At 38.7% G+C, this 13677-nt stretch overlaps 1 protein-coding gene across 2 annotated transcripts in view; it reads right to left on the bottom strand.

Annotated features, from left to right (window-relative positions):
* The window catches only part of ZFHX4 (zinc finger homeobox 4), a 153435-nt gene that overhangs the window by 7180 nt on the left and 132578 nt on the right, over nt 1–13677 (bottom strand). For both annotated transcript variants that reach the window (XM_054058672.1, XM_054058671.1), the window contains exons 8-9: nt 11716–11833; nt 5525–10921 (exon numbers count right to left, since the gene is read on the bottom strand). In XM_054058672.1, the coding sequence (XP_053914647.1) occupies nt 5525–10921; nt 11716–11833 (5515 nt within the window). The remainder of the gene's footprint in view (nt 1–5524; nt 10922–11715; nt 11834–13677) is intronic.

The raw sequence follows: 13677 nt of genomic DNA on the forward strand, positions 1-13677 counted from the left end.
AGAGTGCTTCCCTCTAATTGATACTTTGAGAGATCAGTACTTTGTTGTTCATTTTAACTAATTTTTATCATGCCTCTGGGATGATATAACCCACACATCGTTCACCTAAGAAACCTGGTAATTATGGCACTCACTACAAGTAATTAGCTTTCAAATAAAAAGGAATCTTTATCCAAATTGCTGGGGGAAAATGCAATAATAATAATAAAATAAAGGACTGATGTTTAGATAAGTAAATATCAACAGGAAATGACCATTCAAAAAAACTAAAAGAACAAGCAATCAGGTCAATGCTATTCATTACTGGGACACCACACAGCTTACATTTTTATTTTTTAGAGTTTGAACAGAGCTTTTCTTTACCACGACAATCAGGTCAATGCAGTATTTGCTCGGAAATAAGTGTAGTAAAACTAAAGTACTTTGACACAGGAACTCTGCTTTTATCCATTTACTTGAAGCATGCAGGCATGATGTCCTCCACTTCATTAGAGAAAGCAACGTAAGGATGGACTGGTTCTGTCTGGAGGGTGCATACACACCAGAAATATGCCTCATAACTTAATGGAAGAATTCTTTTCTCTGTTTCAAGTACCGGATATAATGCAGTGGCTGGTATCAGTCTATTAAAAAGTAACTTCGGTTAAGATTTATAGTTGGTCAGAAAATTAAATGATGGCATGGGGTAGAAAAGGCAACTAACTGTAAGAGGCTGTACATTACACCCATAGTCATTTTTTTCAGCCAAGTAAGTTTGCTAGAGAAAAGAGCATAGAAAGTGTGTGATGCACACAAAACTGTAAAATTGAAGCAATGTCGGAACAGCCTACTAGCACATGGATAAGACAACAATAAATGCAGGCTCTGTAATGGAGGTTACATGGGTATTAGCTACTACAAAGCACTAATGGAGTGAACAAGAATGATGTTTAAATCATCAATATCCAGGTGCTTAGCATTACTTAGAAATAAAGCAATTAGGAATCAAAGGGAATAATTATCAGATTTAACAAAGAGGCCATTTAATGTTTGTCACTATGTCATTACTCCTATTTAATGGTAGGGGAACACTAAGGAGTTAAAATGCATTGTGAGCACGGATTAAATAGTACAGTGAAACAAGTCACAACAGTTATAATTAAAAAGTGGGTAATTGCCACAGCTACTGCGCAATAACATTGAAGACGCTATTGCTTGTCCTTGTGCTTTCAACATGAAGTAACAGACAATTGTGTGTGGAGTCTGCTGAAAATATATTAAGTGATAAATACTATGGATGAAAAATGCATGAATGATGCAATTAGTGTGAACTACTGCCCCAGTTTTGTCATGGTTATTTGGGCTTGTCAGCTACTCAGGATTTTTCTAATTTCTTTCTACTCTTAACATTTTCAGCCCTTACACATCATGTTGTCTTCATTCTGCTCACACTGATAATAGCCAGACCAGCCAAGATCTAGTCCATTTTCCAGATATTCTTTGGAATTTAGTTAAACATCCAGATGGGCTGCAATAGCATAGGTAAATCCACCTGTTTTACTGGAAGTTAAATGTGGAACTGAGAGTTTCCAAAACTAAATAAAGGAAACTTGATGAAACCAATGCCCCATTTCCAGACATAACAGATGTAGAATAGAAAATTCACTAAATATCAAGAAACATTCTAATCCTGCTAGCTTTTTTAAGTCACTACCAAAGAAGAAAACTTCTCTTTCTCCTGAAGAAATCAGAGAGCTAAAAATATAAAAATGAAACTGCTACCAATGGGCCAAAAGCAAATTGAGAACAGAATTTAGTACCCTAGTAATAAGGAAAGTAATTGCTGCTGAATCAAATTTCTCTCTTGATAAGATTTCAAAAACCACTAAGTACATATTACCCAGTGATGTGTGCATTCTTGGGAAAAGCTGCTGTGAATCTTCAAGACAACGCAGGCTTAAGTGATGTGCAAAGAACCTACGGTAATGATGATGACATTAAAAGGTTCATAAAACCAGTATTAATAGCTAGAAGCAAGATGAAGCACTAGTTTTCTGCAAGGGATCATATGCAAAACACAAAGCTAAGAAGAAGAGAGAATGTGAATTTTAAGAATGGCCTCTTCTATTTACAGTCACCTAGAAAATAAGAAGGGGATTGAAGAACAATGAGAAATCAGAAATAAAATTCTGTATGAATTAGAATTCAACCAAATAACTCCATATTAGTAATTAAGCTAAGCAAAGACAGCAGTAACTTTGAGGCCTTGACCAGCATTTCATGCCCGCAGTATGGTATAGCTACATTTTCTAGAGAAACGTTATCCCACAGGTGAAAGGATTCTTCAACGTATCATCCTAGAACTACACAATAATTATGACATTGAAACCCGCTTGTTTGAGAACAAAATAACTGCATTTAAAGTTAATGGATCCTCTAATTCAGAAATGAAGCTATGTTATTTTGAAAAATCTAATAATCCTTGCAAATAAAAGTCCCATTTGAGCACTACATAAAAAAGACAAAATGAACTGTCATTTGAATATTCCCATCTTTCCTGATGCAATTTTACTTTCAGGTGTTCCACTTAAAATCTTTCATACATGCAGATACCTCATTTAAAAAAAACTAATATTTTGCAAAGTTTAGTTGGATTTTTGGAAACCCATAAATGATACAGGATTCAAAAACATGAAAGTGAAATCCCTCATAAACTTGTATTAACTTGCATTATTAATCAGGCTAATTTCTTTGTTTAACATGAGAAAAGAGAAACATAAAAGAGAATTATAAATGTGATTCTTACTATTATAGTTTCACTAGTTCCCTCTCTTAGCAAACAGCAAGTATATTCTATAAAAGTGATTATCTTGCTAATGTTGACGTCCTTTAAACAAACATGTATGACAGAATGGATGGGCTTTGCCACGAGAAATACAATTACAAACCCTTTAAGCACTGGTGAAAACAAGTAAATATTTGAACATAAGGGATCCCAGTGAGAGTTCTTCAGAAGTGCATTTTCAGGATTGGGTCCAAAAGAGAAGAAATTACACACTTGCAGTGGAATTCGCAAGAAGTAGACAAATTATGGGATAGTGAGTCATCAGGGAGTTAGCTTCAGAAAACCTTTCATGAAAAGAATGATGTGAAACAATTGTCCTGCTGGCTGAGCATATATGTGCTGCTAGAACTGTAGCCAAAGAAAAGCTTGCTTGGAAACTGTCTTCCAAAAAAAGATAGTTATTAATAATTCTTAGTATCAGATATAAAAGTGAGCTATCAGTGAAAGCAGGGTAGAGAAGAAAACAGAAATAGGTTAATTAGGTGCATAAAATACTAGTGTAGAGCATGTACTGAAGAATGCCTGAGTATATTACTGCTTTTTTATGATGAATGATTAAAATAATCTATTTTTTTCCAGTCAGTATGACTGCTTCTTTATGTATCATTAGGGAATGGAGATTTATGCATGCAAGTATTTGCCAAGCAACAAAAGGGGGATATAGGGCCTATTTAGTTTATGGCAGAAAAAAAAGTTAACAACTAGATTCTACTAGCTCATTTACACAGTGGGCTTAGCCCACAGTGGGCTAATTAACCTTAAAAAGATGTGAGATGAAAGGGGGTAAAAATCCATCTCAATTGGCAGCGCACTGTGTATGCTATGCTACTAATGATTTAAATTTATCTCAAAGAAGAGATATTTGGAAATTAGAAAATCTGAAAATTGAATTATTATGGACCAGTCATCCTGTAATAATACCTCTTGTGTTATTACCGGCACAATTTACAGACTCTGAGGCTACATTGATACTCGGAAGTTAAACAGTAGCAAGGAACATTTTCCAAAAACTGAAACTAAACCATCTGTAAAGTTGAACAGTAAGAATGGTCTGGTTTGACCTGAGTCAACTAGCATTCCCCTAAACAACTGAGCACAACTGAGAGGCTATCATGGGTTCACAACCCTTCCCAAGACTCACTTTGCATAGGGACTTCCTAGTTTTGAGAGTAAAAGAATGTAAAAACACCTTCCTAAGCAAATTTCATTCAGTAGTATAGACAAAGTCTGAGTTTTCTGGAGCCCATTTATTGTTACGGTCAACCTAAGCAAAGCTATTTAGGGAAGTTATATGGAGAACCGTATCTATAATTTTAATGAAGAACAACCAGCATTTTTGGACCTGAAGACTGTAGGCCATTAAGAAGGAAATACAGCAACTTTATATTTCCTTTACATGCACTCTGCATGCCAATAACTGTTTGACAAAAGCCAGAGGGCACTCAGCCAGAGGCTCCATTGTAGAAAGAAAGCCATTCTCATCCAATGAAGAGAAAAACAAGATGCTTTGACCACCACTTAGGGACATAATAACATGATCACCATCAATCAAAGCTGGGTAGCAGAGACGACATTGCTACAGTGTTAGTATGTCTAACAACAAAGATGATTAAGCCTCTGTCTTACTTGCCAAAGTGAGTTGCTTTCCAAATCAGAGTTCAGAATTGAACAGCAAGTGGAATCACTTTAAAATGAGGTGAGGTGTCTTAACCAGCTCCCTAACTCTGCTATTCACATATTTGGTATGAATGTGCAAAGTCAGAAGACTAATGGGAGAGCTTCGATCTACAAGGCTGCACTCACAATGAACTCTGACTGCAAAACTGGAGCCTAATGCAATAAAATAGATCAGGTCCATTCTTTGAGGACTAAACAAACAATTCTGCAGAAAACTTGATTCTCTAGCTTTGGTGAAACTTTTTCCAAGAGGAAGTGCCTTCCAATGTGAGAAAGAAACAGAGGGAAACCAAAGTCAAAACAATCAGTAAAACAGAGTTATGTCTTCAGTTAAAAGTGTGAGCTTAAATGAAATGGTACATGTCTGCAATGACTTTACAAACTAGGAGTAGGAGATATTCAGCAGCTCCTGGAATTTGGATCACCATGAAACTGCCATTACAAATCACCTCCAACAATACACTTCTTACCTTAGCAGGCAATTATTCAGAAATATAATAGAGTCTTGGGCAGCATTATATTTTGAATATTTCTTCTGAATTAAACAACAGGTTGGACTGGCCTAAAGAGTAGACCACATGCCTGATGAACCAATAATGTGAGAATTACTATTTTGTGCTTCATCAGATGTTACTTTAAATCTTTGCATACAAAAGATTCACATACAAAATTCTAACCCACATTTTGCCTAAAGCAGTATCATTCAAAGCCACAACAAAAGTATAACAATGTTTTTGTTATATTGCTTTTATTACAGAAGCTAAATATGGACTAAAAACATTTCTGTCAGTTAGATTTAAATTTTTATTTTTTTTTTTTTTTTGGAATTCAAAGGTATCATCCAGGCTACAGCAACAATTGAGAACTGCACTGTGTATGCCTCATAGCAGCACTTTTTAGCTGCCTACACCAGTCTCACAAGCTTGATATGAATGCATAATATGCTGTGATTTATAAGAGGATGGTGGCTATGCAAGATGACCAAATTAATAAAAAGAGAAAATCATCCCCTTATAGACTTACTGTTTGAACTTTGTGGAAATCCAGGTAAGGAGGATGGACCATTCATTCCAGGCAAAAGAACAGGAGGAAGGCCAGGAAGTCCTGGATAAGCTGCTGGCAAACTGATACCATGAAGAGAACTGCTGTCCATCATGCCTGGCTGCTGTACTGTTAATCCTAGCACATCAGTAGCCTTCTTTATGCGATCCAGTTCTTGCTGTGCCATCAGCTGTCTAACCGTTGTAGGAGCTAAATAATCTTTCTCCCGATCTAGCTGACTTCCCACAGTTTCTCTCACTTTTGTAATATGTTGTTTGGAAAAGATGTGATCTCTTATGGACAAACGAGCAGAATATTTCACACCACATAGAGAACACTCTGGCTTTGTCCCATCAGGTCCAGTTTGATTTATCATAAATGGCTTCCCTATGTTAATTTTGAATTTCTTTTCTTTTGCCCGGGCATTCTGAAACCAGACCTGGACCACACGTTTGGGCAGGCCAATCTCATTCCCTAACATTTCACATTCCTGCATTGTTGGAGTCCGGTAGTCACTAAAGCAAGCTTTGAGAACTTTAAGCTGAAGGTTACTCATTTGTGTTCGGAAACGTTTGTGACCTGGCCGATCACTGTTTTTGGATTTAAAGGGATTGCTAGCTCCAAATGGGTTAGGTGAACTTGGATCAGCTATGCTTGAAGTTTCACTGCGGTCAGCATTATCATCAGGGTCATCAGTAATGTAGTAACTTTGGTCATGATCACCATCTTTTTCACTGAAATGCATTGAAGGGCTGGTTAGGGAAAAGAGAAATTTATCATCGGTATTCTCATTTGTAGGTGTAGTTGCAGCTTTTGGTAGCGTGTCATTCACAAGTGGTTTTGGTTCTTTGGGAGGTGATGCAGGTTTTGCATCTCCTGAACTGCCAGTTGTGCTTTCCATTTCATTGTTCCCCTCATCCCCTGTTGTGGCATCACTAATTGCTGTATTAATTGATGAAGTCTCATCAAAGTCAGTCTTATTTTGATCATATCCAGAGTCAGCAGGAGGAGCATTCAAATTTTCTATATCCTCACTAGACTCTGCTTTAAAAGAAGAAGGACTTAAGAGGTTCTTCGGTGACATTTCTGTAGTTTTACTAATGGGGGTTGATACAGTGGAGGCTAATTCATTTTCACTTGATAACTCAGTTTTTGCTAATGATAATGATGGGTAATCAAAAAATATGTACTTTTGTGGACTTTCTCCTCCATCTTCAGTTGATATCAAAGGACTTGGAGGCAAACTATAACCGGCCTGTTTACCTTCATTCCAATGTCGAGAGCGAATGTGACTTTCTAAAGCTGATTTTGCTTTAAACAGAGCTCGACAAAAAGGACATCTTTTATGGGATTGGGCTGGACCAACTGCACGGAATTGTCCCTTTCTTTCTCGGGCTCTTGTGTTCTGAAACCAGACTTGTACGACTCTCTTTTTCAGTCCTACTTCACGTGCGATGTGATCTAGCATCTTTCTGGTAGGGTTGGAATCTAGTAGGTACTTTTCATAGAGTATTTCCAGCTGCTCTGGAGTAATTGTAGTTCTTAAACGCTTATCACGATGTTGATCTTCTCCACTGTTTCCTCCCTCTTTCTCACTACAGTTATTGTCATCTTTATCATCTAATTTTCGTTTCAGGGAACCAGAAACTGTAGCAGGATGGGCCGTATGTGATGAGCCAGTTTGTGGTTGCATTTGAGCAAGAGAACTATTAAGTAACTGTCCAGTCATCAAAGGATTGTTGGGGTCAAATATCATATAGGGCATATCCATTGGTCTTTCTAAAAACTGTGAGTGAAGAAACTGGTTTTGGGCTGCTAGGAAATGCATGTGCTGGTGCTCTTGCCAAAGTTCTAGAGTTGGAAAGGCAACTGTACATTGATCGCATTGGTACTGTAATAACTGAGGAGGTAGACTGTTCTGTAGAGAAGTCATTGAAATTGGTAAAGGACTGGAAGGAACAGGTGTGGTTTGTGATGCAGAAGGAGGTCTTCCTACTATTTGTGATTGTTTTTGTTGCTGTGGTTGAGAAGCTGAGGGCTGAGGGTCAGAAGAGCTTACTGGAGTAGTCTGTACTGGTTTGGTGCTTTGGCAAGTTGTATCGGTTTGCTTAGAGATGGTTTCATTTTGTTTTGTTTTTTCTGTAGACTCTGGTTTAGGAGAAGCCTTCTCAGGTTCTGGTTTGGGTGACGGAATCAAAGGAGTACTAGAACCAGAGCCAGAGCTTGCTGCCGTGACTGCTAGGCTTTTTGATGAATCATTTTGGCCAACAACTGTGCAGTTCTTATACACTGTTTGATCAGAAGCATCCATAGAATCTTCAGTTTGGCTTTCATCTTGAGCATCATCATCTTCATCTTTATAACACTGCTTTTTCTGGTGTGTAATCAAATCAAAGATTCTGGGGAAAACCACACTGCACTTTTTGCACTGATATTGCATGTTACTAGTTCGAATGTAACGCTCATTTGTCAGTTCCCTTTTCTCATTGTCTTTAGTTTCAGCTTGATTTTCATAGCTTTTGCGAGCTTTTTGTCGAGCATTTTGGAACCATACAACAATAACTCGAGTGGGTAGGTTAAGTACAGTTGAAAGCTGTTCAATTTCATCATCCTTTGGATAAGCATTTGTGTCAAAGAAGTCTTGGAGGACACGAAGCTGGTAGTCTGTAAAACGAGTCCTAGATGATCTCTTGCTGAAAGATGCATCGGACTTGTAAGGTTCTACAGTTGAAGGTTGAGGATCTATTCTGATATCTTCTAATACTGTTATGGGAGGGTTGCTGAAGTTGTATGGAGAATCTTTATTTCTTTGTCGTTCTTTAAACAGTGTATTTCGAAACCAGTGCTTGATAACTTTCTGTGAAAGACCAGATTTCTCGGCCATTTCTTGGATCTGCTCTTCACTTGGTGAATTGTTAATATCAAAATAAGCTCGCAAGATTTTTAACTGGTCATCTGTGATTCTTGTACGTGGACGCTTGAACTGAGAGTGACGTAGGAAATTGGGATCTAATCCCAGCTGCTGCTGACAAAGCTGGGTAAGATCTGCAGATAATGTATCCATTGCTGGCAATTGGAGGGCAAGCTGAGGAGGTAATGCAGGATGCTGTACTGGCTGCATCATAATTGGAGGGAAAAGCGGGAGATCAAGTGAAACGGGAAGCTGGACTTGAGGTGGGGCTGACGGTGGTGGTGGTGGTGGAGGAGGTGGTGGTGGCGGAGGAGGTGGTGGTGGTGGTGTGGGTGGTGGAGCTTGCAAAGGAGTGGGAGTTGTGTTTTGAAGTTTTCCAGCCCCAGCTGAAGAAGGCTGAGAAGGAGTTGGAGGAGGAGGAGGTGGTGGTGGTGGAGGAGGTGGTGGTGGAGGTGGTGGTGTTTCTGGAGAAGATGGAGAAATTGGATAAAGCTTGTCATATGCCTCCCTGTACTGTCGGGCAAACTTTTCTAATGCTCCATATGGAAAAAATTGTCCATGCACATGCTCTTGATGACTCTTCAGAATAAGAATGTTGGAAAAAAGCTTACTGCAGGTTCCACATTCCAGTTTGTCTGTGTTTTCACCTTCACCAGTCTTGCTTTTTTTCTGCACTTTTTGTCTGTTCTCATTGTATTGGATAACTAACTCAAACCCAAAGTTCTCCAGCAAAGCCTTAGCCGCATTCCCCCTTGCTCCAGAAGCTATTCTGGGTGGTGGAATGGTTGGTTCTGAGGATTTTGGCTTCTTCATGTCTTTATTTTCTTTTAGTCCTTCATTCTCATTATTAAATTCTTGCTTTGGCTTGTCTTGTTTCTCAGAAATTTCTTCTGACTCCTTATATGATGGCATATCCTTTATCAGCTGGCAGTCTGTACTTACTAAGGTATTTTGCTCTGCTTTCATCAGCTTGCTACTTTGCTGCTGCTGTTTTTGGGACTGAAGTTGGGGTTGGGTGGACTGATACTGTTGTGCTTGTTGCTGCAGTATCTGTAGCTGGGTTTGGCCAACATGATGCTGAGTTTGTATCTGCTGCTTCAAATCTTCTAGCAGTGATCCTGTCATACCAGCCATTCCAGGCATACCGAATGTGGCAGAACCAGGCAAACCCAGATCTGGGCTTAAGCTAAATTCTGTCCCAGGTATATAGAATGGGAAAAGGAACTGAGGCTGTTGAAACTGGAGCAGTGCTTCTGGCGTCATTGGAAAGTGAGGCAAAAAAGCTGGGTTTAGAAACTGGGGTTGAAAGAACGCAGCTTGCTGTTGCAGTTCATGCTGTAATTGCATTTGAAGTTGTGCTGGTGACTGAGGTGGGTGATGTGTAGGCTGAGCAGAAATTAATTCAGAAGCTTGCTTTTTATTTAATTCTTTGGCATCTAAATGTGTTTCTTTGCTGTTAACTGCTGGTAAGCTCATAGATTCTAGCATTCCTTGGCTAGGGCTATTAACATTCCCTGCTACACTATTTCCGCTACTTATATTACCACTTGGTTCTAATTTTGCAGCCCTTGCCTTTGTCTGATGAAGTACAGATCTCATGTGGATTTCCAATGTAGAACTTTGGCTATACGCAACATTACAAATGCTGCATTTGTAGGGTTTGTTGTCAGTGCTGCTGTTGGTTTCTTGAGGGACAGGACTCGATGCTTCCTGCAAAACCTTTTTGAGCTTGTGTAGATGGGACACTGAGTTATAGTGGACTAAGAGAATGTTCTTTTGGGTGAAAGACTCTTTACACACTGTACACTTATATGGGCGAGACGGATCTAGAAATTTTTCCATAGTAAAATTTGGCCCTTTTCTAAAAGGTAAGGTCCGCTTTGGTTCTGAGCTCATATCATCTGGAATAGAGCTACTATCACTTCCGACAGGACTTGCTTTACCTTCCTGGTCCATGTCATAATCTCTTTCTAGTTCCTGTTCTAGTGTATGATCGTCTTGTGCCATACTTTCACTTTCTGCCCAGAGTTCACCATTGACAGGTAAAGATGCACACAGCTGCTGAAGTTCAGCTTCATTGAGTTCAGGGTGGCCTGCTTCCAAGTGTTTTTTTAAAGCCTGGAATGTTCGGAAGCTACGCTGGCAAAGGCTACACATGGTAGCTGCCCGAATAGCATGATACTGGGAATGTATCTGAAGCTTCTGCATAGTCTTAAAAGCCAAGCTGCAATGGTTACAGCGGTACTTATAGACATGGCGGTCAGAAACAGAGAGCTGTTGCTTTTTCTGCTGTTCATTTAGATGATCTGTCATTGAGTCAGTGGTCTTTGTATCTTTACTAACGGTCTTATTCCAATCTGGCATTTCAGTAGATTCTTTAGGTGGCTTCTGTTCCTCAGTCTTAATTTCCATTCCAGTTTTTGGTTCATCAATCCCAGGGGTACTCTTCTCATCCACAGGACTTTCACCTAGTTGAAGAAAGTTAAGTGTCTTTTACACAAGTGGAAGAGAATAGCGCATAATATTAATGGGTTTTGTTCACCAGAAATCAAAAAAGATACCTGGTATGCCATGTGTTGGCCTATTAAAGTATAGCGACCCATTCTTGCCTCCAAGAATAAAGCAGGCAGGGCCAATGTGAGGTTAAAAAAGTGATAAAATCCAAACATGAAGATCAGAATGGCAGTGGCATTTGGCTTGGGAGTGGTACAGGGCTTCTTTTTGTCAAAAGGTAGAAGTTTATCAGTACAATGGTAACACCAAACAAGAAAAAGAAACAAAACAGTAGGAAAGAGGGAGGGATTAGTAATGGAATCAATAGGTAGGACAAATAATTAGAAAGGAGGATGACAGTGGTCTGAGGACAGAGGGAGTAGCATGCTGTGAGAGACAGCAAAGCAGATTCCCAGTACAGGGTTGTCCAGGATAAGAAACCTGCTACTGGAAAAGCAGGCAGGATCATTTGCATTTGCCTAATATTCCCCACTGATGTTGTTGAAAGCACCACTGTTAAACAAGGATGATCTTACCTTCAAAGTGGGTAGGCCACTACCATAAGCAACATACATGTGACATACATGTGCATCCTAATAGATCTGCATGGGTGCAATCAGGCAAATTCAAATCCTTTGTTATTTTTCTTTTTATCTCTGTGGTCATATGGAAGCCAAAAAAGCATTCATTTTGCTAAGCAACAAGTGGTTCTTAAGTTTGTAAATTGCCCATAATTAGCTTTTACATGTCTGGACTTTTTCTTGCATACCTGGATATTTCCCAGATCCCTCAGCTGTAATGGTTGCAGGTGTGTCACGTTCAGATTTCTCTGAAGCAGCTGCTGGTACTAGCATACTATTGGGCATCATGACATCTGGTACAGGAACCTTTGAAACCCAAGAACCCAGTGTTATTATAGGAAAAGTCACACTATTTAATACTGTACAACAATATGAAATTATAATTCAAAAGATACACCATATCATGATCAAAGACTGTCAGTATTAAACCACGATCTTGGCTCAGTTCCTCATAATTGCTTCTGACACACCACAAATCCGGAGCATCAGGTATCACTTGGTGGAGAATCACTTAAAGTAGTCTACAACAAGGTGATACTTGAACTAAATGCACACAATATTTCATTGGTCTCAATGTCACCACAAACAGGGTTTTGCTGACTGTGTTAGGTTGGTTGGATTTATCGGGGTAATTCTCCTCGGACATCCTCCAAAGACAGAGATCATGTTGAGATACCGTCACCAGTCAGTTCTTGAGTAAGGGCATTCCCGCTTTGCTTCATCTGTATTGTTTTTAAAACAAATGCTGTACCTTTCATATCTTCGGAAGAGAATTATAAGATTATTTCCATACAGAAATAGCAATTTATTTCAATTTAAAATAAGATTTTTCTCTTCCTTGTCTTCAATTGCTTATGTATCTTCTTCAGACTGCTTTACCTGTTGTGTAATGCTTTCAAATTATAGACAGAAATCTTTGAAGGATGTACTCTTACAGGTGTCTGATAGTACTCAATTTAGTTAAGTTGACATGAATATTTGCTCAATATTTCAAGTTTTCCTTTTGCTTAGCTCTTTAAAGCTACTCATATTTGAAATAAAGGATTGTCTAGGGGTTCAGACTAAGACTTAGCAGGACTGTGTTTATACACCTGTACTGCCAGATTCTGTCTAAATCACCTTGGGTAAATCAGGTCAGACTGTGTTGCAGCTCCTCATCTCTAACACGAGAACAGTACTTCCTTGCTTCATTCAGAGATAAGAATGGGAGAGATTTCTGAGTGGTAAATTACTATAAAAATGGAAGCCACATACCTTACTAGGTACAAGTAGAAATACCCTTTGTTCCTTTTTAACAGTTCAACAAATTATTTTAAACCTATATTAGGGCACATAAGAATTATATATATAGGTAGGTAGGTAGGTAGGTGGCCAGGTATTTATGAAAATTGCCTGCTGGAAAAAATATTCCAGACATATTTTTAAAAGCCCCAGGCTTAGTATATTTGTGATTTAAATGTGGCGTTAATAGCATCCACTCGGAAGACTAGTGACTTTGATTTTTGGGGTGAGGGGAGGACTTCTATAAAAAAATATGTAGGTAACTGTAATTGCCCCAGAGAAGAAAAATATCATAGAAAATGGTAGTTATTTTATCTTCAGAGAGCTTAGATATGGACAGAACATATTAGTGTTAGCAACTGGGACAACTTAGATGATGCAGATTGTGTATGGCAATCTCTTTTTCTGTCAAACAACAAGGAGAGAGGAGCGGAGAGATGAGTTTTCAAAGTTACACCATTATCAGCATAGAGGGAAATTCATAGAGAACTTGAAAAGAAAGCTAATAATCCTCCATAAGGAGGGAGTTTTTTTCCTCATTTTTTCAGTTTCCTGAACGGGCCTGAGAAAGTTAAATTTGTGCATCATTTTCCTTGTGGTAGGCCAAAATTTCACAGTCTGTCAGAGCTATTGTTAGTAGAAAACCAAGGAAAAGAAGAACAAAAACTTTAAACAACTTTTGTGCATTGCTGGTTCTGTATTTGTTTATCAGCATTAGGCACAAGAAACCTTAGACCTACAGTCAAGAGCTCCTTCAATTCTGTCTTATTTTTTTTGCTACTTTACTTGGGAATAAGGTGGTAGGCCTACAACCACAACTGTATAAATAGAGTCTATGAATACAGAAATAAATCCTTAAGAAGGTAGAT

This window comes from Cuculus canorus, chromosome 2, assembly GCF_017976375.1.
Source record: "Cuculus canorus isolate bCucCan1 chromosome 2, bCucCan1.pri, whole genome shotgun sequence".
Lineage (NCBI taxonomy): Eukaryota > Metazoa > Chordata > Aves > Cuculiformes > Cuculidae > Cuculus > Cuculus canorus.